This window comes from Meriones unguiculatus, chromosome 2 (genome assembly GCF_030254825.1).
Source record: "Meriones unguiculatus strain TT.TT164.6M chromosome 2, Bangor_MerUng_6.1, whole genome shotgun sequence".
Classification (NCBI taxonomy): Eukaryota; Metazoa; Chordata; class Mammalia; order Rodentia; family Muridae; genus Meriones; species Meriones unguiculatus.
The window spans coordinates 55,602,346-55,629,689 of NC_083350.1; the positions used below are offsets into that span (position 1 = coordinate 55,602,346).

The 27,344-nt window shown below is 41.2% G+C and overlaps 1 protein-coding gene and 1 pseudogene across 4 annotated transcripts in view; one reads left to right on the top strand and one right to left on the bottom strand.

Annotated features, from left to right (window-relative positions):
- The window catches only part of Wdr33 (WD repeat domain 33), a 113,655-nt gene that overhangs the window by 14,460 nt on the left and 71,851 nt on the right, over positions 1–27,344 (bottom strand). For 3 of the 4 annotated variants that reach the window (XM_060377514.1, XM_021643359.2, XM_021643358.2), the window contains exons 8-16: positions 13,392–13,518; positions 10,385–10,539; positions 10,209–10,287; positions 9,001–9,111; positions 4,679–4,773; positions 3,892–3,978; positions 3,511–3,650; positions 2,787–2,939; positions 1,492–2,577 (exon numbers count right to left, since the gene is read on the bottom strand). In XM_060377514.1, the coding sequence (XP_060233497.1) occupies positions 1,492–2,577; positions 2,787–2,939; positions 3,511–3,650; positions 3,892–3,978; positions 4,679–4,773; positions 9,001–9,111; positions 10,209–10,287; positions 10,385–10,539; positions 13,392–13,518 (2,033 nt within the window). Of the gene's footprint in view, positions 1–1,491; positions 2,578–2,786; positions 2,940–3,510; positions 3,651–3,891; positions 3,979–4,678; positions 4,774–9,000; positions 9,112–10,208; positions 10,288–10,384; positions 10,540–13,391; positions 13,519–22,655; positions 27,159–27,344 lie in introns of those variants that run through there. The other variant, XM_021643360.2, reaches the window with a different exon arrangement.
- Positions 11,226–12,053, top strand: LOC132652355 (small ribosomal subunit protein uS5-like; annotated as a pseudogene).

A 27,344-nucleotide genomic window follows, 5' to 3' on the forward strand; every position in this document is an offset into this window, starting at 1 on the left:
AAAAGCTGGAAGTAGGATGGGAGGGTGGTGGTGTTAGCTTACTTGCTTACTTTTGTGCATACAACTGAGTTCTAGCATGAAGACCAGGTGTTCACACCCAAATAAGAGTCATCACTTCATAACCGAACACTATTTATTAACCCCCTCAAGTCCCAGCTGTCCTGTGCAATTTACCCTAAACAAAACTCTCCTCGAACCATTGCTCAAATACCAAATCAATGAATGAGTGGCAAACTTCAAGACACAGTTGTTGAAAATGACCAAAGAAATACCTACCAAACAGTCCTTCCTACAAATACTGTTTTTAACTTTAAAATGCATGGTTATATATACCTTTAGTCCCAGAATTTGGGAGGCAGAGGCAGGGGAATCACTGTGACATAGAATCCAGCCTAGTCTAGTGAGCTCCTGGCCAACTACAGCGACAGAGTGAGACCTGTCTTGTAACAGGTACATCAATATATGTATGGGGGATGGTGTTCTGACATGTGGACAAGGATGACCTTGAACTCCAGACCCTTCTGTCCCAAGGCAACATGAACCACCATGCCCAGTTTTATGCAATTCCAGAGACTGAACCCAAGATGTCACACATGCTGGCAAAGCATTTTTTCAAATGTGCTACATCCTTATGCTCCTACAAATAATGACAGGTGAAGGTAGCTTGAACAGAACTTCATGCACAAGCAAATTATGTTTTAATACTCTGGTCTGGAATTGGTTTTTCTACAAATACATGCACTGAAATGAAGACAGTGAGGCAGATAGCTTACAGTACCCTTAGAAGCTCCAAGCCATCTTTAAAAGTGATGCATGTGTGAAGCACACAGCAAATAGATACGAATAAATGTAATTAAAACAGCAACAATAGGAGGCACCTCCTACCATGCCTAATGACCTGAATTAGATTTCCTGAGGCCCAAATGGTAGTTGAGACTCAATTTCTACACAGTCCTCTGACTTCCACATGCGTGCTGTCACATGCGTACATGTGTGTGCACATGCATATAAAATAAATAAATATAATTTAAGAAATAGTTTAAAGTGAAGTGGACAAAGATGTTGAAGGCAGGCTGCTAACTTGCAGACCCATGGAACAACCAGGCTCAACAGTCCAGAAAAGAGACTATGACAACTGTACAACTGTTCACAACCTAGCTCGCTTCCTCCTTAAAGCCACTGCTCTTTTGGAGCCCTGGCACAAGTAACGGCATTCCATTGAAAGCTCATAATGTAAAAAGTAAAGACACGAGATCTGTTGAATGACGGCATAATTAGCTCTTCATCTAGGTCTCATCACGTGCCTCCAGCCAGGCTGCCGCTGCTGTAGGCCACTACCGATACTTCAGGAGCAGTTAGAGCCAGCCGTGACTGCTGATACTTCAGGAGCAGTTAGAGCCAGCCGTAACTGCTTTCTCACATCCTTACTCGCTCTGTGCATAGACTCCTTTCCCACATGCTAAATGTGTACAAGCTGGAAATAAATGGTACCTGATTGAAGGGGGCCCGGGGCCCATCACCTAGCAGAGGTGCCTTCTGCTGCTGGAATGGTATTGGCCCTTGAGATGGATGTGGCCCTCTTGCCGGGTTCTGCTGTCCCTGAGGTCCAGGGGGTCCTTGCATGCCACCCTGGGGTGGAGGTCCCAAAGAGCCCTGAGGAGGCCCCTGCTGCCCTTGAGAACCTGAGGGCCCGCGTAGTTCCTGTGGAGGACCTAACATTGATCCCTGTGGTGGAGGCCCCTGTAGGCCCCGCATCTCCTGGGGACCTCTCATTTCCTGAGGGCCATGGCCCAACAATCCACTTGGAGGATGAGGTCCTCTCATCTCTTGAGGTGGGTGGCCAATCATTATCCCTTGAGGAGCAGGACCCTGATTCTCCCGAGGTCCTGGAGGCCCCTGCATTCCTCTTGGATTCAGTCCCATAAGAGGTCCCTGAGACACCGGACCTTGGATTCCTTGAGACCCTGGTCCACCCTGCATCCCGTGAGGATGAGGAGGCCCTTGCATTCCTCTGGGACCAGGTGGCCCCTGCATTCCTTGAGTACCAGGAGGCCCCTGTGGGCCCATGTGGCCCTGAGGAGCAGGTGGACCTTGGGGGCCAATGTGACCCTGTGGTCCAGGTGGACCCTGAGGACCCATATGACCTTGAGGACCAGAACTACCTTGAGGTCCAGGTGGCCCTTGAGGACCCAAAGGGCCATGAGGTCCAGGGTGCCTCTGCATTCCTTGTGGACCGTGAATGTCCTGAGGCCGTGGCAGTCCCTGGGGAGGACCCTGAGGTCCTTGTGGTCCCATGAATCCTTGTGGTCCTCCACCTCCTTGATGCAATGGAGGGCCTTGTGGTCCCATTTGTCCCTGGGGTCCAGGGGCTCTGAACTGGCCCTGTGGACCTGGAGGCCCCATTTGAGCTACCATTGGTATCTGCTGAGATGGATGAGGCTGCTGAAAACCTTGAGGAATCTGAGATATTGGACCTTGACCAGAAAAGGGCTGAGGTCCAAGGAGAGGGGTGCCAGATGAGGGAGGAGGCTGGATCTGATCAGCCTGCTTCTGTGCAAGCCGTTCAATTTTAAGTTGCTGAAAAAAAAAAAAAATCAGTGTATTGAATAAATAAAATAAGCTAGAGCCTTCAAAGACCGCTATTTTGCTTTCTGACAGCCACATGAACATAAGTACATGCACACACACGTACTCTAAATAAGAAAGTATCATTTAAAAACAATAATAAAGGGGGGTAGAGAGGACATCAGTCAAAGGTGCCAGCTCTACTTTCTTAGTTCACATACCTCTAAAAGCTGTGGATTGGTATATTGTAACGTGGCCATTTCTTGTTCAATTTCTGCTTGTGTTTTTTTCTTCTCTTCTAATTTAATATCCTCTTTCCTGTCATTCAGGACCTCATTTGGAGCAGGAATTGGAACTTTATTTTGCATCCAGGCCTTAACAAAGAAGAGAAAACTAAATTATACACAAGCATGAACATTATGATGGGTTGAAAAAAAAAAAAAACAGTCTCTAATGTCATCAATATACATGGCTGAACTGTCTTTACCTCTAAGGCCAATTCTTTGTGACATAGGAATAGGAGGGAGCAGGTGTAATAGCAGTTGGAAATCACTAAAATTATGAAAGCTGAAAGTTATTGTTGGGTATTCATAACAGTTCATATGGTGATGGCTTGGTCCCAGGTGATAATGCTTCAAGGAGGAAGTGAACATTCCTCCCTGAACATAGGCGGCAACATAGTTTGCCTGCTGATTCTTTCTCTTCCCTCTGACAATGTAACTGATAAAAATGAGGCAATTGTAAAAGAAGGCATAGGGAAAACTAATGGCAAGCTAACATTTAACATTACAGCAGCAAATAGGAAATACGTTAAAAAACAAGAACGTAGGAAGAAGGCACTGAAGGGCTGAGATTATTCAAAGACATCTATCTGAGAGCATGAGTTAAAGGAACCATGCACAGTCTCTTAGGAAAAGAATGAGGTGGCCACTGTTAGTGACTCACCTGCTGGAACTGAGCAGGAATGGGCTTTGCATATGGCACTTTCTTTTGAGGAACTTTTTTCTGATCCTTTTGCATTACTTCCTCCATTCCCCAATCCAAGCCTGGAATTGTCATTTCAATTTCATTAGATTCATCTTTCCCTGAAACCACAGAAAAAAACTAGTTAGTCCCTTAAACAAAAGAACATAGCCACTTAATAAATAAACAAACTGTGGGAAGAATAATTTTTAAACATTAGTTTTAATCATTTTTATTCACAATTCTCAACATAAGCATGTGAGCCTTTCAACACCATTTATTAACAAATTGATTTCCCATGAAATTAAGACAGAGGTCTAGCATAACTTATAAAATTAAATGGATAAACATAAATACCCTTACCCATCTGTTCTTGCTCCATAGCTAATTTGAGTTGCTCTGGTATTCCCATCCCTGGGATCACTGCCAGACTATTAGGTTCCAGGTCATCTACAAATAACAGACCCATCGTCAACACAGTTTCATTGCGTTCCCTACAAAAAGATGCTTTATAAAAATAGCATCACTAGGCGCTATAGCACATGCCTTTAATCACACATTCAGAAGACAGAGACAGGCACATCTCCAAAGACTATATAGTAAGTTAAGTAAGCCAGGAAAACAGAGCGAGACCCCGTCCCAAAAAACATACATACCCATACCAAAACAAAACCAAAAAAGAAAAAAACTGGTCATACTGATAATGATTTAGGAATTAATGAATTATAAAATTAAAACTAAAGCTGGGTGAGCTGGTGCAAGTCTTTAAACCTAGTTCTTGGGAGGTAGAAGCAGGTAGATCTTTGAATGCAAATAAAAAACTAAATTATGCAGTGTGAGGATTGAGAACAGAGCATCAAGCATGCTAGGTAAATACTGGATCACTTAGCTATATCCCTTGCGCCAGATTCGCTTGTACAAGCCTCCTAATACTTAACATTTATAATGTGGGCCAGTATGGTGGCGCACGCCTGTGATCCCAGTGCTCTGGGAGGCAGAGGCAGGCAGATCTCTGAGTTTGAAGCCAGCCTAGTCTACAAAGGGAGTCCAGGACAGCCAAGGCTTCCCAGAGAAACCCTGGGAAAAGAAAAAAAAAAAAATTATAATGAAATATCATGAGACTTCCAAAGGATAAATATGCAGGTCTTACCATACTCTACTCCATCTTCAGACATGCCAGGTAAAAGGTTCAGATTATATCGATCTCGCATTTTATCACCTGGCCGGTTTCGAGTCCAGAATTTGCTGATGAAATAAATGGAGTAATGGGAGAAAGAGGAACATAGTGTCAATGTTTTTTTTCCTCTAGGCACAATAGTGTACATCAAGTTTTCGCAATATCATTCTTTTAAAGAACATTTTAAATCAGAAGGCAAAACGAAATTTAAATAACCAAAATTAATTCCATCTCTTTATAATACCTTTATGTCAACCACTACAAAAATGGCAGATTAGAAGCTGTAATTCAGTGAAGGAAAAGAACCAGGACAAGAGAGAATAGACTCAGGCTATGTATGATGGGACTCTTTTGTAATCCTGGCACCCCGGAGGCAGATATAGGAGAAGCAAGAGCTCAAAGTCATTTTCAACTACACAGCAAGTTGGAGTCTAGCTTGGACTATATGACTCTTCATTTTAAAAAGGGGCAGGGGAATGAGAAGACGTAGAGAAAGAAAGCAAAAACATCAGAAACACAAAGAGAATGGTAAAATGGCTAGAAAGTGCAGAGAAAGAAGGGATAAGAAAGTAAAGAGAAAATAAATAAGCTCAGGTGAGATGTATAAAAACCTCCATGAGCGAAACACCAGCCACAGCTGCCACCTAGCTCTGGGTCATACTGCTGCCCAGCCTGGGTCAGCAGCAAATTGCCAGGAGTACACTAACCTTCCTGAGTGTGGTATCATAGGACAGTGAGTTGCATTGCAGAGTTGTGACCAGGGGATGATTGCATTATGGGTAGACACGCTAAAAACACAGCATTGGATGAAGACTGCAGCACAGTGTGGGAATCTGAAGCTGAGATTCTCACTGAGCTCAAGAATGGACAGCATCACCCCAGCCACTGACTAGTCTGGCAACAACATGGAAATCAGGAGACCTGTCCCCAATATGGCACAATGTAGCCAACAGATACAAGTATTCCCACAGTGCTGAACACCACTGGTGAACATGTACCTCCCCATCCATTTGGGAAAAAAACACAAAAACACGCCACAACAAATGTAAATACAAGCATAGGTACACTATCCATGCTCCCTACACACCTCAAACACAGAAATCCTAGTGTGGAAAGTGTAATCTCCATGTATCAGAGAGGGTGACTGGCAGGTAGAGGTGAGCAGAATAAGGAATGTCTCAGACCAGGAACCTTCTACCAAAAGCCAAGTCAAACACAGAAACTTTTTTGTGTTGTTGTTGTTTTATAGTCAAAATCTCCTTGTGTAGCTCTGGTTGGCTTGGCCTTAAACTCACAGAAATCCACCTGCCTTTGCCTCCTGGAATGCTGGGATTACAGGCATACCCCACCACAGAACTCTGATCAGCAGGGATCTAGCCTGTTTGAATTACTGAGACCAGCAGCTCTCTCTCCACCTGTAGAGCCAGCTATAAAAAAACCCAAAAGGTAGGGGAACTATAGTCAACCCAATTAGGAAGGATACTGACTGATGTTATATTATGACCCATTTCCTTTTATTTATTCATTCTGGTGAAGAAAATCACTTGATTCTAATTAACACAAAAATAAATAATACATTTTAAAAGGCCACTTAAACACCTGCCCAACCCTAATTTCTACAGAACTGTGGTGGTTTGAACACCATATGACCCACGTAGGCTCTGGAATGTGAACACTTGCTTCACTGGCAGCACTATTTGGGGAGGTTTAGGTGGTGCAGTCTTGCTGAAAGAAGTATGTCACTGGAGCTTACACAGCCCAACTTCCTGTTCCCTATTGGCCCTCTCTGCCGCATGCTTGCAGTTGAGGGTGTGATCTTTCAGGGTCCTCCCCTGCCTACCACTTGCTGCCATGGCTCTGCCCTGCCATGATGTACTCCTGTCCCTCTGAAACTATAAGCAAAGTGAATTTTGTCTTCCTTAAGTTCCCTTTGTTGTGGTGTTCTGTCATAGCAACAGGAAGGTAACTAATTAATGTAAGATCTCAGTTTCTCAGTAAAATTCTCTCACTAGCAACCCTGAGATCCAGAACAGCATGGGATGAAATATTTCCAGCTAGAAAATAAACTCCACACCAAATTAAAGAACACATTAAGTGAATACATATCTATCGTGGATAGCTTCAGATGGCAGTAACACAAACCTAGACATACCTGGGAAGAAACAACCTCAAATGACAGGCCTGTAAACAGTGGGAGCATTTTCTTGATTACTAACGTTGGTGCCTGGCCCATTGTGTGCAGTACCATCCTCAGGCAAATGGGTCTGGGCTATATAATAAAGGAGTTGAACATGAACCTGAGAGCAAGAAAGTGAGCAGTGTGCTCTATGGTCTGTGTTCCCAGTCCCTGGCCCGAATTTCCAAGGAATGAAATGTGAGCCAGCAGCTGAAGGACGAAATAAACCCTTTCTTACCCAAGCTGCTTTCAGTGTGGTGTTTATCACAGTAACAGAAAAGCAAAATAGGACAATGTCCAAACAGTGTTTCATCCCAGTAATGTAAATTGATTCAATATATAAAAATCAATAAATGCAATACAGTACACAAATAGAATTAAAGACAGTAACCACATGATCATCAATGGATATGGAAAAGACCTCTGACAAAGTTCAGTATCACTTCATGGTAAAAGCCCTGAAGAAAACAGGAGTAGAAGGAATGCTATATTCCCCAATTTAACAAAGACTATGAGACAACTAAAAATATTTCTCCTAAAATCTAGAATGAGACCAGGATACCCATTCCCTCCTTATTTACTCAGATAATGCTCAAAGCCTTAGCTAAAACATTAGACTAGAGAATGAAATAAAAGGGACAGAAATAGAAAAGAAGTCCAATTATTCCTTTTGGCTGATGACATGATCCTGTAGTTAAAAGATAACTAAAGTCTCTACCAGAAAATTCTTAAGCTAGTTAAACACTTTTTTTCTTTTTTGTTAAAATTTATTATTTTTATTTATCACAATTTATTCACTTTGTATCCCAACTGTAGCCCCCTCCTTGTCCCCTCCGTCTTCTCCTTCCATGACCCTTCCCCCTGTCCACTGATAGGGGAGGACCTCCTCCCCTTCCATCTGACTCTAGCCTATCAGGTCTTATCAGGACTGGCTGCATTGTCTTCCTCTGTGGCCTAGTAAGGCTGCTCCCCACTCAGGGGGTGGTGATTAAAGAGCCAGCCACCGAGTTCATGTCAGAGATAGCCATTGTACCCATTACTAAGGAACCCACTTGGATACTGAGCTATCATGGGCTACCTCTGTGCAAGGGTTCTGGGTTATCTCCATGAATGGTCCTTAGAACATTTCTATTGGCTTGAATACTGAACCAATACTGAACTTTCTGAGAAAGACCTAACCAACCCCTCCAAAACAAACAACAACAAAAAAACCCATTATAACAGCTTCAAAAAATTAAAAAGAACAGGCCTAGCAGTCCATATCTGTAATCCAAGTTCCTAGGAGATGAGGCAGCAGGATCAAAAGTTAAGGTATCCTGGACTACATAGTGAGTTCAAGACCAGCCTGGGATACATGAAACCCTATCTTTAAAAAAAAAAAAACAAAAAAACTAAGCAAAGAGATGAAAATATCTCTACAATAAAAACTTCAAGACACTAATAAAGAAACTAAAGAACAGCAGATGAAAATTCCTACTCTAGTGGATTGATACAATTAATACTACAATGCTGAAAATGATTTGCCGATTCAACCCAATCCTCTCAAAATTCCAATGATTCTCTATATAGAACTCAAAAGGGTAAGAAGATTCTAAAACAAAAAATTTAGCCAAATTAATCCTTAACAGAAAGACCAATACTAGAAATATTTAACACTTGATCTCAAATTATACTACAGCCTGATTGTTAACAAAATGGTATGACACTGGTGCAAAAATAAATATTTAGGCCAGTACAATAGAATAGAGAGCTCAGAAATAAATCAATAGGTCACGTACATTTAATTCTGACAAAAGTGCCAAAACTATACCCCAGGAAAATGACAGGTCTCTCAGCGACAGTGCTGGGAAAACTAGACATACACGCTTAGTAGGAACGGGGCAGGGACTAGAGGAGGAGAACAGCTAAGAACAAAGATTATTCGCATGTGAACATGACTAAGAAGCCCATTCCTTTGCATGCTCACTGCCCCTCCTCAATAAATATCTCCTATAGAAATGTTTCTAAAAAATAATTTGAAATATAAAGCAATAAATATTAAATAAATACATATCATATTTATTTATATTTATTACTCCCTGAGTATGAAAATGTCTTGCTATTTTCAGTAGAGTCTCACCTAGTATGGTCATTTGATCCTGAGCAGAGAATATGTCCAAGAGGATGCCAAGCCAAACTCCAGATCATTCCTTCATGGGCCATCTCCATCCCACCTACTTCCTTCTCAACCCTGAAACAGTACCAGTGAAAGAAACTGTTGAACCAAAATTACCATAAGAACAAAAACAAAGCAAAGGAACACCAAAAAACGTGGAAATAAAACAAAAGGATAGTTTCTTTTAGTATGAAAAAGGAGCTATCAACATCTTTTACTTTGAATCTTGTCACGGTCATGTGTTACATTAGTTTATGAATAGATTCAGTCAAACATAAAAGAATTAAAGGTCTACAGAGGTTCCAAAACAGCCAGGGATATATAAAGAGACACTGTCTCTAAAAGGAAAAAGATGCTTCACAAAGTATTTCAACTAAGGACTCTATTTCATTCTTCCATAATTTCTATATCCAAAACACAAGTACTATCTTGCTAGATTTACAAAATTTAAACCTGCAGGACAGTCTCTGATATGGACACATTTCCATAGAAAAATGAAAAATTTTACCATATTTATATACACTTGAGAACTCTTTTCATAAAATATACTCCTCCTTGCAGCCATTTTATAGTCATCACAAAACTATAAAAGATACAGTTGCATGATTTGGAGGCCAGTTCAAAACAGATTTTTATTTAAATTTATTAATATGTGTATGATGTGTGTGTGTGTGTGATGTGTGTGTCAGATGTGTGAATGTGTATGCGTGATGTGTGTGTCTGCGATGTGTCTGTCAATGTTATGTGTGATGTGTATATATGTGTGGTGGGTGTAATTCATGGTGTGTGTGTGGTTTGTGTGTGGTATGTGTAATGTGTATGCATGCACACATTTTTGAACAGAACTCAGGTTGTCAGGCTTGCTCAGCAAGTGTTTTTACCTGCTGAGCCATCTCACTAGCCCAAGATCATTCATCTTGATCTGAGTTTCTTAAACCCAAATCTGCCATGAAGGACCCTGTCTTCATACGTGGAGAAGCTGAAGTCAAGCAGTGGCCATGTACATGTATTTCTAAAAAAAAAAACTCCAATGGTGAGTCAGTCTCCAGCCACTGAAATTTCCCTAGCTAAGGCTCCAAATACAAGAGAGCAGGATATCTCTGCTGCCATACCATGTGAGAATGTGTGGACACACAAACATTTTCATTTTCTACACAGTAAATGGTACATACCCAACATGCCAAAATAACAAAGACCCATCAGATCCTCCACTGGCAAAAAGTCCTTCATGAACAGGATGCCAGGCTACAGCTGTAAAACAAAAACACAGAGACAGATGAATGATTACAGGGTGAGATGGCTGCAGGTTAAAGGTCACCAAAATGAGAAGCACATCACAGCCACTGACCTGTGGCTTCCTTCTTGTGACCTCGGAACACTTGAAGCTCTTCTTTCAGGTTTCGGATATCAAAAAGCTTACAGAGATGGTCACGAGACGCCGTGAGGAGCCAATTGCCATTGAGGTTTAATTTCACTTCCATCACTGTGTTTTTATGGGCATGACTAGAAACAAAACACCAAGAGTATAACATGTCAGGATGCAAAACAAGCATCACTTAATTTAAATGGTCCTTTTTGTTGAAAGCACAGAGATGAAGATGGCAAGAGGTATGGCCTGGTAGTAATAACCCATATATATAAAGTTAGATAGGACCACATTTAAAACTACTTGAAAATCCCTGTTAGGGGACTGGAGAGATAGCTCAGCAGTTAAGACCACTGAATGTTCTTCCTGAGGATCCAGGTACAATTCTCAGCCCACATGGCAGCTCAAAACTGTCTATAACTCCAAGATCTGACACCCTCACACAGACATACACGCAGGCAAAACACCAATGCATATAAAATAAAAACTAAATAAATTATAAAAAAAGAAAAAGAAAATGAAAGCCCTTGTTAGTGCCAGGCAGGGTGGCACACACCTATAATACCAGCAAAGGTGACAGAGGCAAGGCACCTGTGTGAATTCATGGCCAGGATGGTCTACAAGGGTTCCAGAACAGCCAGAAATACATAGAGAGACACTGTCTCAAAAAGGAAAAAGTAAAAAAAAGACAAAAAGAAACAGGAAGAAAATAAACAATACCACCTCTGTGAATGATAGAAATAAAGTCTAACATCTAAAAACAGCTCTCAAAATCCAGCTAAAAGAACAACGGGCTTCTTCTTCTTCTTCTGGAAAACCCTAAATGGCTGATGACGCTGGTATAGCAGGAGGGCCCCAGAGGACCTGGGGCCCAGGATTAGGGGGCATCAGCAGCTTCCCCCGAGGGGATGTTAGGGGTGAAGAGGTCTTAGGAGCCAAAGCTGAAGCCAAGGGGCTCGTGGAGGTAAAGCCAAAGACAAGGAGTGGATCCCTGTCACTGAGCTGGGCTGCCTGGTAAAGGACATGAAGATAAAGCTGTTGGAGAAGTTCTACCTCCTTGTCCATTAAGGAATCGGAGATTACTGACTTTTTCCTGGGTGCATCCTTAAAGGATGAGGTTCTAAAAATCATGCCAGTGCAGAAGCAGACACGGGCTGGCCAGTGGACCAGGTTCAAGACTTTTGTCGCTATTGGAGACTACAATGGTCATGTTGGTTTTGGTGTTAAGTGTTCCAAGGAGGTAGCCACTGCCATCTGAGGAGCCATCATCTTGGCCATGCTTTCCATCATCCCTGTGCGGAGAGGCTATTGGGGCAACAAGGTAGGCAAGCCCCACACTGTTCTGTGCAAGGTGACAGGCCACTGTGGCTCTGTTTGTCTCATCCCTGCTCCTAGAAGCACTGGAAATGTCTCTGCTCCTGTGCCCAAGAAGCTACTGATGATGGCTGGTGTTGACCACTGCTACACATCAGCCAGGGGCTACACTGCCACCCTGGGCAACTTTGGCAAGGCCACCTTTGATGCCATCTCCAAATCTGGAAAGAGACTGTGTTCACCAAGTCTCCTTATCAGGAATTCACTGATCATCTAGTGAAAACCCAGACCAGAGTCTGTTCAGAGGACCCACGCTCCAGCTGTGGCTACCACATAAGGGTTTTTATACAAGAAAAACAAAGTAAATTAAATCTGAAAAAAAAAAAAAAAAAAAAAAAAACAGAACAATGGGATTCTGCTGGACAGAAAGGCTCATCTAAAAAAAAGGGAAGTACTTAGAATATACAAGCTGATAATCAAGTTCATCAGATTTGAAAAATTCAATGTTTCTCTCAGTAAGAGAGAGTATGGCCAGGCGTGGCAGTGCACACCTGTAATCCCCCCTATGGAAGGCATAGGCAGGTGGATCTCTGTGAGTCTGAGGACAGGCTGGTCTACAAAGTGAGTCCAGGACAGCCAAGGATACACAAAGAAACCCTATCTCAAAAAACAGAACAAAACAACAACAAAAGACAGAGAACAGAAGCAGGGACAAGTTTAGATATAGTGTGAGGGTTAATTTGAACTAAAGACAATGCTTTCTCCCAGGGCCTGAATAATGCTTAAACCCAAGGGCTCACAGGTACCATGTAATAGCCTCGCCTTAACCAATTTGAGCTGTACATGTTTGTTTCCAACTAGGGACAGGATATGGCACCTATAGGTCCCTATAGAACACACTCATGTACATAGCTGTAAATAATTACAAATAATGCCAATTAAAAAAAACAAACACAACTACATAAGCAAGCAGGTCTCCTTGAGGGGGAGGAGGGGCAGAGACAGAGAGGAGGAAGAGATAGGGAGGGAGGTAGGGATAGGGAGGAAAAGAGGAAAGGGAGAGAGAGGTGAAGAGAGGAGAGAAAGAAGGGAGGAGAGGCAGAGGGGGGAGAGAGGGAGAGGGAAGAGGGAAAAGAAAAGAAAGAAGAGAAAAGGGAAGGGAGAAAAAGAAGAGGGGGAGAAAGGGTGAGAGAGAAGAGGGAGAGGGAAGGGGGAGAAGGCAAGAGATGGGTGAGTAAGGAAGGGAGGTAAGAGAGAGGAGAGGGATAAATAGAAAAGTGATGGCAGGGGAGGGAAAGGAGGGGGAAATATAGGAGAAGAGGAGGGAGAGGGGAGAAGAGAATTGGCACAAAAACAACAGGTGCCAGGTGTTCTGAAGAGACACGGAGACAACATCTCCATCTCATCTTCCTGCAACCCTGTAGGATAACCCAGGTACAATTTAGGTCTGTGGCAGAACAAATATCTGCTTTCATGAAAAATTTAGAGATACGTCACAATTAAACATAACTAAACATAATTAAATATAACGTATCCAAAGACTGAAGTTCGCCTGTGTCCAAACCACTTTTTTTTTGGGGGGGGGGGAACAGAAGAGAAAGCTAGCAACTAGGTCGTGCAGGCTGTCTTTGGTCCCTCCTCTTCCAGGGAACACAGAGAGGTTCCTACCACTTACAGTGTTGCAAGACTCTGCCCAGTCTTGGGATCCCAGAACTTGATTGGCTGTTGGCTATCTTTACTTCCTGAAACGACTAACCCTTTGGTTGGATGCCAGTCTACACACTTCACATCAGCACCATGACCTGTTGGGAAACAAGTCAGAACAAGAACCTCATTGGTCATATGCGCTACAAGTGGGGCTCCATTCTAAATGACACCAGCAGAGAAACCTAGCAGATGATCTGGTCTTTGTGCTTGATGTAAACTTCCTGAAAGCTCTGACTCTGCTGGACTCAGGGCCAGCTCCCCTTCGATGCTGAAACTCTCAGGGCCAGCCTTCTTCTCTGTGAACTAAGTGCATCTTGCTCACCTACCTGCTGGCAGGTCAGCCAAAGCTTTTTGGAAGATGGTTTTTAAGCTTTTAATGCTTTTCCTGATTCTTTTACTTCTAAGAGTCAACCTATACTGCTCACTTCAGTATTCCCTCTTCACGGTAGCCTGGAAAGAACCGACAAGTCCTAAATCCAGGTTTAGACATCATGGGTTTTTGAACAGGAAGACAGTCTAGTTTTTTTTCCCCTGTTATTTACTGAAGTGTAGGAGGAAAAACTTAAATGTCTGATTCACACATAAGTTAATATGTAACAAAGAATTAAGTTACTAAAAATCGCAAATGTAAAAGATCAAAATGAACAAAGCAATGTTTACAGTTTTTGAAAGACTGGATATTATACAGGGTCAAGAGAATTTTATGGGGTATATGCACTTAAAGGTAGGTGAAGACTAAGAACTTTTTAGAGGCCTCCTTTACCTGAAGCAAATTTGGGTCTTGGAAATTTCATGTGAGAAGCGAAAAGGAGGAATGAACAAAGATAAAAAGAATTGAGAAAGAAGGGAAAGATTGTTTTAAGACATTGAAGTGATCTATATTCACTCAGAAGGCAAAAAAATTTTGTATCATGTATATCTATGCATATGGATTTGAGCTCATCTCTGACCAGCTCTCCCTCTCCCCCTACTCTGAAAAAGGCGGGGAGGAATGTACCAAGATCCTGTGACCTCATAATCCCATGCCATAAGGATGTTCAAGAGGATTTCTCTAAAGGATATGTTGATGCAGTTTGTTTTTAAATGATCTTAAATAGGGTTCAGGTATATTCCAAAGGAACTGGCATACAGCAGCACAGTACTCAAGGAGTATAGTCCTATAGGTGATTCAATGGCACAACTAAGATGCTCATAATATTAAGCTTACTTTTTTTTTAAATCAATATACACTACCACCATAAAAGGTAACACAAGAATGTCCTAAGGGACCACATGCATACCATGATGTAAGAAAACAGAAGTATAGGCACCACACTGAAAGGTGAGCCTTCCTTCTCTAAGTATTTTCTACTATCTTCTAACAATGAACATATTTTATAACTGGGGAAAAAAGAGCTCTGCAGTTATACTTTGAATCTTACTAAGAAAAACAAGACCTAAAGTATTCCATCCCTGGAACCCACATAGTGGAAAGAAACAACTCCCCTAAGTTGTCTTCTGGCCTTTACAAATGCACCATGTATACTGCACTCTTCTCCAGCCTATACACACAAAATAATTAAAAATATAATTTTTAAAAAGAAAGTAAAGGACTGGTGTGTCTGAGCATGGTGGTGTGCGCCCAGAGTCTTGGCACTTGGCAGGTGGAGGCACAAAAATGAGCTCAGGGGCAACCTCAGCTGCACAAGTTAGAAGATAGCCTGTGCTAAATGAGACCCTGTCTCAAAATAGCTGGGCTGGGGGCTGAGTACAGTGGCATAAGCCTTTAACCCCAGGCAGAGGCAGGCTGCTCTACTCTACATAGAGAATCCCGGGCTACCCAGGGATACATAATGAGATGCTATCCCAAACCAAACCAAACAGAGTTGCAGAGATGGCTTCTTAGTAAAGCGCGAGGGCCTGAGTTCAAATACTCAGCACCCACATAAAAGCGAGGGTAGCAGTGTCCAACTGTGGCTTCAACTCAGGCAGTGAGAGATCCACCCTAGAAAACTAGCTAGCCAGTCAATCTAGCAGGAAGGGTGAGATACAGGTTCAACCCTGTCTCAAAAAATATGATGGAAAAGTGACTGAAAAACGAGAATCCAGTGTCAACCTCTCAGCTCCACATGAGCCCACGTAGACAAGTGTGCCCCCATAGATGACAGCATCACCCACATACACAGAGAGACGGAAAAAAGAACCAGGAACAATGAACCCATGTTGTCCTCCTACCCTGCCTCCGAGACCACCAAAAGTTTGCTCAGGGAATATAAAATCTAGGGGTCACTTTCATCTAAAAATATTACACACAGCCATGTATGTGCATAGATCTTAACCAATCAAATAGAAGTTTATGCATAAGAAATGTGCTCTTAACCACTGAACCATAATCTCTCTGGTTCCTATTGTTATTTTTTTTTTAAATCTGTAATAAAAACACGCTATATTCATGTGTGATACTCATCTAAGCAAATAATGTACTGAGTCATCAGTTCATATGAAAAAAACATTCTATAGCATAATGTGGCAGAGCAAGGAACATACAAAAGTATCCCTGAATGTATCACTGGAGCCTCTGCTGGTCTTGATGCTTCTACCTCCCAGGGCTGGGATTGCTGGCATGCAGCACCACCTCAACTACCCAGAGCTTTGTGGATAAGCAGACAGGATGCAGAAGTGTAGGCCCAGCCACAGGGCGTGTGCTCTTAAGCACTAGTCTACTTCTTACATATGAAGATGAGTTTAAAAGCTACATGAGGAGGCACACCTTTAATTCCAGCACTCAGGAGGCACTGGCACGTGGATCTCTGTGAGTTCCTGAACAGCCTGGTCTACATAGTGAGTTCCAGGTTAGCTAGGGCTATACAGAGAGAAGAGACAAATAAACAAGAATGGAAAAAAAAAAAAAGCCTCAGAAAGAACAAAATATTTGCCTCCCTGCTCAGGGCTATCTGCATGAAGACATCTGAAGGGAATGGGGAAAGATAATTTATCCTTCAGCCTTTACATTACACTTGAGGCATATGCATATAATTGTTTAAGTAATTTTTAATTACCTATTTTCTTTACTGTTTTCATTTTTCTTCTTTTTCTTTTTCTTTTCTTTTTTCCTCCTCCAAGACAGGGTTTCTTTATGTAGCCCTGGGCTGTCCTGGAACTGTAGACCAGACTAGGCTTGAACTCAGAGAGATCTGCCTGTCTCTGCCTCCCAGGACAGCCAAGGCTACACAAAGAAAGCCTGTCTTAAAAACAAAAGAACCCACATTTGTAGAGCACATTTATGTTTCTTATTTTTGTGTACGCATATTTGTGTGCTGGGGCTCTAAGCTGCATGTGAGGGTGTAAAGGAAATGCCTCTATCACTCCACACCTCACTGTTTTTTGAGGCAGGGTCTCTCACTGATCTCGAGCTTGCCCTCTCAGCTACAGTAGTAGGCTAATAAGTGAGTTCTCAGAAATTATCTTTAAACCCTACAGTGCTGGAGCTACAAGTTCATGGCACCACACCCAGCTTCTTCCAAACTCAGGTCTTCATACTACCACAATAACTTACCCTCTGAGCCATGTTCCCAACCCCACTATACTTAAAGAGTACAAATAAATCAGGCTGGAGAGATGAGCACTGGCTGCTCTGCTATTCCAGACGACATTCTGCAGCCACAGTTCTGGGGATCCAATGCTCTCTTTTGTTCTTTATGAGTATCGGGCATGAATGTGGCACATAAATTTACATGCAAACCATACATGCACATAAAGTGGTAATTTTGAAAATAAAAGTAACTTAAGAAAACACGTACAGCCTAACATTTGTGGCCTGAACAGACACACACAAATGGGTCTGGGGAAGGGAGTGGGGAGATGCACACACTAGAGAATACAAGGCCACATGTGATGGCCACCATGCTTGTAATCTCGCCTGCAATCCCAGCACTCTGAAGGCTGAAGCAGATGGATCTTGAGTTCAAAATCAGCCTGGGTTACATATTGAGTTCCACAAAACAAAACAAACAAAAAAACTTGCTCAAGAATGCATAGAACATGTACAAAGAGAATACAAACGGAATTGGGCTAAGTGGTACAGCACTTGCCTAGCAGGAACAACACACAGAAACACACTCCATAGGCTCAAACACACACACACACACAAATCTAAGACTCCAATATTAATTGCCTACAAGGGCAAGTCAGTAGTTTGGAGACCAGACTGTTCACTGTATAAACTGAGTATCTCTAAAATACCCAGTATCTAAAATTGTTTATGTACCAGCATACCACAAGCACCAAATTCCATACTATGAAACATGGCTTTCTGAATTAAATCGCTAAAAATACCATATGCAGTTACTACCATGTTGTGTGTAGAAGAATTTTATGTTTAGATTTGGGTTACCAACCCTATGATCACTCACTATGCAGATGCAAGTAACTCAGCCTGTACATTACTTTGTGAATGTCCAATACTGAGGGAGAAAATGTCATTTAAAAGTCTAGTAAATTCACTAAGTAACAGTGGATCACCCCTGGAAATAAGTATGAAATCTTTAAAAGTAGCATATACTATTTTTATATATTTTAAGGTTTTTCATAATCTATGTGTAACAGGTGTCCATGTATGTGCACGTCAAATGTTTCCAGATGCCTGAGGAAGTCAGAAGGGGCATCAGATGCCCTAGAGATGGGGTCAAAGGTTGGGAGCTGCCATATTGGGAACACAGAACCTCCTGAAAAGCACTATGTTCTTAACCACTCAACACACACACACACACACACACAGTTTGTTTTGTTTTATTTTTTGAGACAGGGTTTCTCTCTGTGTAGCCTTGGCTGTCCTGGAACTTAGTCTGTAGAACAGGCTGACCTCAAATTCAGAGATCTGCCTGCTTTTGCCTCCATAGTGCATTCTCTGTTTAAATGACTGCTGGGTGGGATTAGAGGCACACACTACCACTTCTATATTTGTCAAAAAAAAAAAAGAAAAAAAAAGGGGATGGTAATGGTAGAGAAAAATAAACTAGGCTGGCTCAAAGCAAACTGACAGGAAACTTAGTGTTAATTATTCACTTAGTGTTAATTATGTTGCCCATGCTCAGCCCTCCTCCCCTAAGTTCCACTCCAGGGACCACGTGCACAACCATTTCCACTTCCTTTTTCAGGAGAATAAAATGTTGCTAACTTTCCATTTCACAACAAATGGAATGGCTTAGCAGTAGGGGTGCTCAGCCCCAAGCCTGATAACGTGGAACCCACATGTAGAAAAAAGAACTTACTCCTGTAAATTGCTATTTGTCCTCCACATGTGTGCGTGGGCGTGCACTGGACACACACACACACACACATGCACAGTAAGTGATGTGAAAGCCAGCAGCAAACGACTTACCACAAATTTATCCTACAATCATGTACAGCAGCACATACTTTAAGTTCTAGTTATTTGGGAGGCTGAAGCAGAACCACTTGAATCCAAAAATTCAAAGTCTCTACGATTCTATCTCAAAAAAGGAGCTCTCAGCCCCCACAAAAACACTTTTAGATGTCGAATATTGTATCAAAAGCACTGTTCATAATAGCAAAAACTGGACACAAATTTTTAGAAGTAGAATGTTAAGATTTGCCATAGTTCCCAAATTTAAAAAATCATATCAGCACTAAAATGAAAGCTTTTAGAAACAAAGAACAAGGCTCATGAAAACAAGCAATGGACCAGATATGGATCAGAAGGTCAAAGTGCTTATTTGCAGTGTAAGCCTGAGGACCTGAAAGAAATTCTCAGAACACATGGAGAAAAGAGAGACCCAATTACCAAAAGTTTTACTTTGACCTTCACATATACTGTGGCACATTCACACTTACACTCAGACACACACGTCACACACAGTAAGAAGGTTTGCTAATTAAATAAAGGCAAACAAGACACTCATAAACTACAAATGTTATGGGGTGATTATAAGAGTGACCCTGGTTACATAAGTGTAGATGAACACTCAGGAGGCAGAGGCAGGCAGATCTCTGTGAGTTAGAAGCCAGCTTGCTCTACAATGTGAGTTATAAGATAGCCAGGGGCTATGTAGAGAGATAAAAGTAAATAAATAAACAGTAAGAAAAAATTATATTGGTATAGTGTGATGTTCGGGTTTTACAAATGAATAATACTGGGTAAATTTTGTGCACAACTTTCTTGGTATGATTTTAATGTAAGAAACCATGTGTGGTGGCTCATCCCTGTTATCCCTGCACTTGAGAGGCTGAGGCAGGAGGATCATGAGAAAACACTTTGGGCTATTTAGAAAGACTGTGGAGTGGGGGTGGTGTTGGAAAAAGAAAGTAAGAGCAAAGGAGGAAGCGTCACCATTGTGTCACTCATTTAGGTAGCACTCTTGGTACCAGGTTCCAAACGTGACGTCACTCGGCCAGCCAAGACTGCATAGCACCAAGTTTCACATTAGCAAAAGCTGTGCATGGCACTGCCCAGTGCTGAAACAGGCTCCTCTGTAACAGAGGGACAGCAGACTAGAACAATTCAGGAAAAATGAACTCTTACTGGCACGCAGCCTTTGGTATGACTAATCCTGTAGTAGAAACTAACTGTGTGCCTGCAGAAGCAGAGCAGGCATCATGTTCAACGATGGCTGCCGGCCAATGGTGGCACATGACTTCAGTTCCAGCACTTGGGTGTAGAGGCAGGTGGTCCAAGGCCAGTCTGGTCTACAGAGTGAATTCGAAGACAGCCCGAGAAACCATTTAAAAAAAAAAAAAGATATTTACTGTATGCATCATGAACTGACAAGGCCATCTACATATGAATCAGTGAGTGGTTGGTTATCTAGGGAAATCAAGGTAAACTCTAGTAAAACTTTTGAAATTAAAGCAAAATATGGACTTCTGGTGCTGAAATTTTCTGTATATTGGGCACAGTGTTTGTCAAAATTTATAGAACTCTATCCCGAAAATGGGTATTACCTGATGTGAAACACTGCAGTAAGCCAGGCTTTAAATAAATATAGGGAGACCAGTAAGATGGCTCAGTGGGTAAAGGTGCTTGCCACAAAACCCAAAGAGCAGAGTTTGACCCCTGCAACTCACATGAGGAAAGAGACCTGACTCCTAACAAGCCTCTACACATACTCTCACCACACTTCCCATCCTAAGTAAACATACAGGCAGAGAAGCAAGGTGCAATATGTTCCCAGGTGTCCCAGGATTACAGTTTAATTAGCAACAATCTTTTAGAGAAGAGTCACTGCATGGAAATTTAAAGAGTATTACTCAGGCTGGGCATGGTGACTCATACTTTTAATCCCAGCACTTGGAAGGTAAAGACAGATGATCTCTGTTAGTTCAAGGCTAATCTGGTCTACAGAGTGAGTTCCAAGACAGAGATACACAGAGAAATCCTGTCTCAAAACCAAAAACCAAAACAAAACAAAAATACTACCCTTCTATAGCGCTTGAAGTTTCCAATCATAGGCTCCTCACCTTTATTCCAAAGTCAAGGGAATGTAATTCAATTATTATCTCCATTTGCCAAAACAGACCTGTGAGGCCAGAAAATGAGCTTCAGTCCTCAGAAGGAACTTCAAATTTAAAGCAGATGACTCATTTTCAAGCATACTTGTGAACTGGCAAGACACCAAAGTGAGCAGCAAGAGAGACACTGGACACTCACACACACACCCACACACACACACACACAACACACTCATTTAAAAGAAACTTGACTTTATTCCTTTCTTCCTTTTTCGAAACAGGGTCTAAGTAGACCTGGAACTAACAGAGATCCTCCTGCTTCCACCTCATGAGTGCTGGGATTAAAGGCGTGTGCCATCACGTCCAGCAGCAATATTTCATTTTTGAAAGAACAAAATTTCAGAAGTAATTCAACACTCTTTGTATCCCAAATACAAATCCTAAAAAATGTAACATTTGCAATGTTACAGGAATTAATACTAACTTGATTTAAAGTTTAGCAGGGCAGATTTCACGTGGTCTAAAAATATTTGGTAATGAACAATGTTTTCAGGACTAACAACCACTTGATGTTGGAAAGTACTTCTAAAAGTGGCACTAAAACTTTTTATCAAAAGGTTAACACTATAATAAACCAGCCATTAGATTACTTAAGTGCCAGCACCGGTGGGCCCATGAGATAGTACAGCAGCCAAAGCCCTTGCTGATAACCTGAGATCTGTCCTCAGAGCTCACAAGCTAGAAGACAAGAACTGAGTCCCACAAATTGTCCTCTGCCCTCCACACATACAATATTTTTTAAAGATCTATCAGTGATAAATTGTGACCCTGTAGGGGTTCAACAAGAGTTCACAAGTAGAACGTGGCAGACACATCCCTTCAGATGATGGCAGACCTTTCAAGAAGCCAGGCATGAAGCTTCTGAGTCTAAGATGAGTAGGAAAGTCACACAGCGTTTATCCATTGTATTCAGATTACAACTGGACATGCAAGATATGCAGGAAGACCAGAGGTGGGATTGCTCTTCAGTTTCCATCACCAATATCAGTTGTCTCATACATGCTTGTAATTCCGGTTCAAGGGGAGCCTCTGGCCTCCATGAAAACACAAGCATGAACACACTTAAATCTTTTATATATAACTTCAGTAATAAAAAGACAGTTCTTGGGCTGAGGATGTTGCTTGCTCAGTAGACAAGCGTTTGCCCAGTATGAAGAGCCCTGGTTTCAATCCTCAGCATGACACAAAACCTGGGGTGGTCATGCACACCTGTGATCACAGAACTCAGAATATAAGGATTTTTTGGTCATCCTCCGTCACGTTAAGGCTAACCTGGGCTACAGGAAGTCCTAGTTCGCCCCTCCCCCTCCCCCAAAAAACTGAAAGATTGCTTTAAATGTTTTAGAAGAAAAAGTTCTAAGACAAACAGGATATTCAAGCTCTAGTTAAGTTGGTGAACAGATAGGCCAGGCTTTTACAGAGAGTGAAAACTTCCCATAGTTTCCTAACCCAGCAGTGTGGTGTGAAGACTTGAAGCCAGAATGGGATAGAGATCGGTCTTGATATGTCCCTTTTTGGAAGTTCCCTGGCTTCTATGAAATTTACTATAACCTTTGTGACTGTGCATTTTCCCAGGTCCTCCTCCTCTGTCCACATGCTCTTCAGATCATGGGGCCTGTCATCCAACATGGGTAAATAGCCTTGACTTAACATGGTACATATGACCCAAGGCTTGGGAAACAGTCCAAAAACCAATACATAATGAGTTTTATTCAAAGGTCAGAAGTAATGTCCATCTTCCCATTTTATTTTTCCTGAATCAGGTCATTATATTAACAAATATTAAGAATATACATGACTTACAAAACACCAGTTTTTCTAATACAGAAAGAAAAAAAAGCAAACAATGATTTCAAGTACCATTTTGTACAATATTAACAGTTAAAGAACTGTCACTCAGAAAATGTGTTAAACATTAACAGCAAACTCTGGCTCACTGTCAGCTGTGGAAACATAAAATGTAACATCAATTTAAGTGTAAACAAAGCCTTTATCCACAGGCTAGACCAGAAGACTCAAGAACTACAAAATTTAAGGAGTGTCATTAACTTGTGAACTGGTCAGTGAGTATGGGGCTTGTTGGAAGTTTATCTTCCCATTTTGTAAAATCATTATTGACATGACCAATAACAAGACTGACTGGGAATGATTGCCAACAGCATGCCTGTCATCAAACTCTACATAAGTACATCAGTGAGAAACTACGAAGATGAACATTAACTGCAGAATGGGTACACTTCTAGGCAGTTTTCAATGCATATTCCAAGAAACATCACATAGACTCATAGGGACAGGTTTTGATTTTTTCTCCATACTTCAGAGCTTCAGTGCTTGCAACATATAAACACGTGAAAGAATTTGGTCACAAAGCTTTTCTTGGTGTACTACCACCTTCACCACAAGACCAATTTGGGGAATTTGAAATGCTAGATCAGTTATGTTGCCAGATATACCTAAATTCAGGAAAGTAGATATATTTGGATAAGGAAAAGGAAGGGCCTTCAACCATTATCTATAATGTGTATTTATTTTAAAAGATATCAGAAATATGCCAAAATATAAAGATTTAATTAAACCTAAATACTATTCAACAAACCTGTAACAATTTTCAAATGTATGGTGTTAAAAGAGAGACCAATACACAAATTCCAACTCACTGGACTAAAAATGGAGACATATATATCATAGATCTTCTAATCTCCTACTTCAGTCATACTTCACCTGTATAAGCAGGTGAACTGTTTCTACAGTTTTCTACTAACTGCATGTTTACATGGAAAACTCCCAAAGGCGGGCCTAAAAGAAACTGTTAAGTAGTTTAGGAGTGAAATTAAGCATGTAATTTATAAGCTAATATTGTGCAACTATTTTGTTGAGCATATGATAAAACATATGTAAGTCAAAACCACACAGGCATAAATTTTGGTGAAACTTAAGTGTTAGACTGCTGTTAGCTTTTATCTAGTAGGTGGAGAGAGTATAAACAAAGGGCACAATTTCCACGTGAGCAGTGAAAAGCCTCGAGGATTTGAGAGGAGGCAGTCAGGAGGAGGCTGATACAACAGGAGACCCTACAATACTCTCCCAGAACAGCTACCTAAGGCTGTTCAGAATGCATGTCAGTCTTCTAGATTCTTCAGTTAGTAACAATTGTTCTTCAGAAACAATTTTTACTATTTTATGCCAACCAATCTTATAAGAATTTAAATCATGTTAAAAGGTGATTTTGAAGAATCTTAGTATTGGAAACACTACAGAGATATAATCACCAAAGAAACATTTTACAAGACTGATGTAGGGCATGCCCAACAACTTTGGAAGTGACAACAGGATGATCAGTTCAAGGCCATCTTCAGCTACATGCTATATCTGCCAGCCTCAGTTCAAAATTGAGGAGGAGTGTGGAGGCACTACACCTTTTACTCCCAGCACTCAGGAAGCAGAAACAGGCAGGTCTCTGTAAGTTTGAGGGCAACCTGGTCTACATACAGAGTTCTAAATCAGTCATGGCAACATGTGTGAGATCCTGCCTTAAAAAAAAAAAAAGGCTACAAGTTTGGCACTAACAAGATCACCACAATGACCTATGTAGCACATGTGTACAGCTTAATGTACTCAGGAAAATGAGGTAGGAGCAACATTTGAACTGAGAGTTTAAGGCTGCCCTGGGTAACACTTTGAGATATTTCTCTTAGAAATAAGGGACTAGGCAGCAGTAACAGTATTTATTAGTACAGATAACCAAGGCCAAGAATGAACTGGAGCCATGACTGAAATTTCTAATAAGAAAAGGTACAATAAAGAATGAAAATAAAAACTGATTAAGTGATACGCTAGAATAAGTCTTCCTTCCAAGAGTAACACAGAAGGTGAATTGGCTCATTTTCAGTTGGTCAGATAATGGATACTTTTTTTACTGTCCTCAAGTTTAGGTACATAAAAGCAGCACATAGTTCTAGACTAGTGTTTCAATAGCCTCATGATAAACATAGCGACTCAAAGCACTAACTGCAACTGAGTGTGGAACAGTCAAACACTTTTGTGTCTTATCTCAAAAAAAGTAATAAGAGCTGTAACAAAAATATATGTATATGAAAATGAGGTCGTATGAATCCCCAAATACTGCTGGAAGTAGATATGGACTGCAATCTCCTACAGGTTGTATAATTTTAATTACTCTATGGCTTTTATTTTTCTTTGCACAAATGAGGATTCTGAGATGACGTTTTCAAACTGGATCTTGACAATTATCTGCACTTATTACAAGCAGAAATGAGAAAAATTCAAATGAGAGATGATTATATAGCACCTAGTTTCCACCATACTAAAAGTATTGCAATAAAAACATATTTTGTCCATACTGTATATATTCAGTTATTTAATATATATATTATATATATATATTATATATATATATATTACAGTAGAGTGGAATCTCCCTGGAATAGTACAGGTGGTTACTCTCAAGGAGCCTAAGAACACATAACTCTGATTGTTGAGTGGAACAATGATTTCATTCTAACGGTTGAGTGTAGTGAAGGGACATAACCAAGGGTGACATCAAGTCATATCATCAGTGTGCATTCTTGATAATGAGATCAAATCAGCACCTCTGATCTTCTTCCCCAAACCAGAAATATCAAGTCTAATCTCATGAGGAAAGCTAGGTAAAGTCTAAATGAGGGACAGTCAGGGCAACATGTGAGACCCTACTTTAGCTAAAAAAGAAGCCAGAAGTTTGGCAGTAACACAATTACCATAATAACATACAATAGCAGATGTGTACAGCTTAATGTAATCAGGAAAGTGAGGCAAGAGCAACATTTGAACTGAGAGTTCACCCTATACAACAGGTAACAATAAAAAACTTAAAAAGTCGAAGCTGAGCCCTGTGGTGCACACCTGTGATCCCAGCACTTGGGGAGGTGGAGGCAGAGGCAGAGGCAGATAGATCTCTGAGGTCAAGGCCAGCCTGGTCTACAAAGCAATTTTTATAGCCTGAGGGAGAGGATATAAAATACACACACACCTTTAACCCCAGCACTCCCAAGGCAAGCAGAGGCACAGAGGTCAGCCTGTTTTACATAGTGAGTTCCAGGCCAGCCAAGGCTACAGAGTGAGACCTGTTCTCAGAAAAAAAACAAAAAAAGCTTTGCTAGTCAAAGCCTTATTATAATATAGGCATGAAATACAGATCATAGGAGCTTTTGACATTTTGCTTCTATCTCTTGCTCTCTGCACTGGAGCTGAGGCTTAGTTTAACAATGGAGCAAGCCTGCCTCAGTCTCATAGGTGATGGCATTATTTGAACTTAGTGTTCTTTATCAAACAAAAATGAAAAACCCAGAGATCAAAATTTTTCATTAAAAGCCGTAAGTATGGGCCAGGTATGGTGACATGCACTTGGAAGGCAGAGGCAGGCAGATGCCTGTGAGTTCCAGGCCTGCCAGGGCTACACAGTGAGACCTGTCTAAAACCAAACCAAACTACGTGGATAGAATGTAGCTCAGTGGCAGATTACTTGCCTTATCAGATAGGCCACGGATTCAGTCCCCGATATTACAAAACAGAAAACAAAAACTTCTTAATCAAGCAGATTGTTGTATTTTGCCTTCACCTGAGTAGTAATGAGAGTGAATCATGGGAATCTGAGTACAACCTTTAGTACTTCCTTGCAAAGGAAAGGAATAACCCTTGGGCACACACTTATAGTACTGGTATTCAAAATATATAAAGCAAGAGAACTCTGGTGTGAGGCCATAATGGGTTACATACACAGACCCTGCCTCAGTAAAAGGAAACTGGGGCTGGACAGATGGCTTAGCAGTTAAGAGCACGTAATGATACTGGAAAGACCCAAGCTCAATTCCCAGAACCCACATGCAGCTTATAACCATCTTTGTGCACTTTAGTGAGCTTTTAGTAATCCTTAATATTGGAATATGTAAAATGGAGATTACTTCTCAAATACTAGATTATTTCAGAAATTAAATGAAACACATGAAAAACTTAGCATCATGCCTGGGGTGCATAGTAAACTCAATAAAAAAAAGCTTTAACTTTGATCCAATCTCTATTCTGAAGGAGCTCACTGTGTGAATATTCTATTAGGTAACAGACCTAGTCACCCAAAAACTGTTGCCACTGGGAAGAGTGCAGAAGGGCAGAAAATGGCATGAGGACTTTTCACCAAAATAAGTCTGTTAAATCTTCAGTTTTCAAATGATCCCTGAAAAAAAAAGGACATTAGTTCTAATTCTCATTATCTCACACTGCATAAGCCTCTGGTTTGGTTCTGAACATACCTGCACATGAACTCCGTCTCTCACACACACTCCTGCACGCACACTTGCACAATAAAAATACAAATAATACTTTTAGTACTATAGATTCCATTACATTAAAATGTCATCTC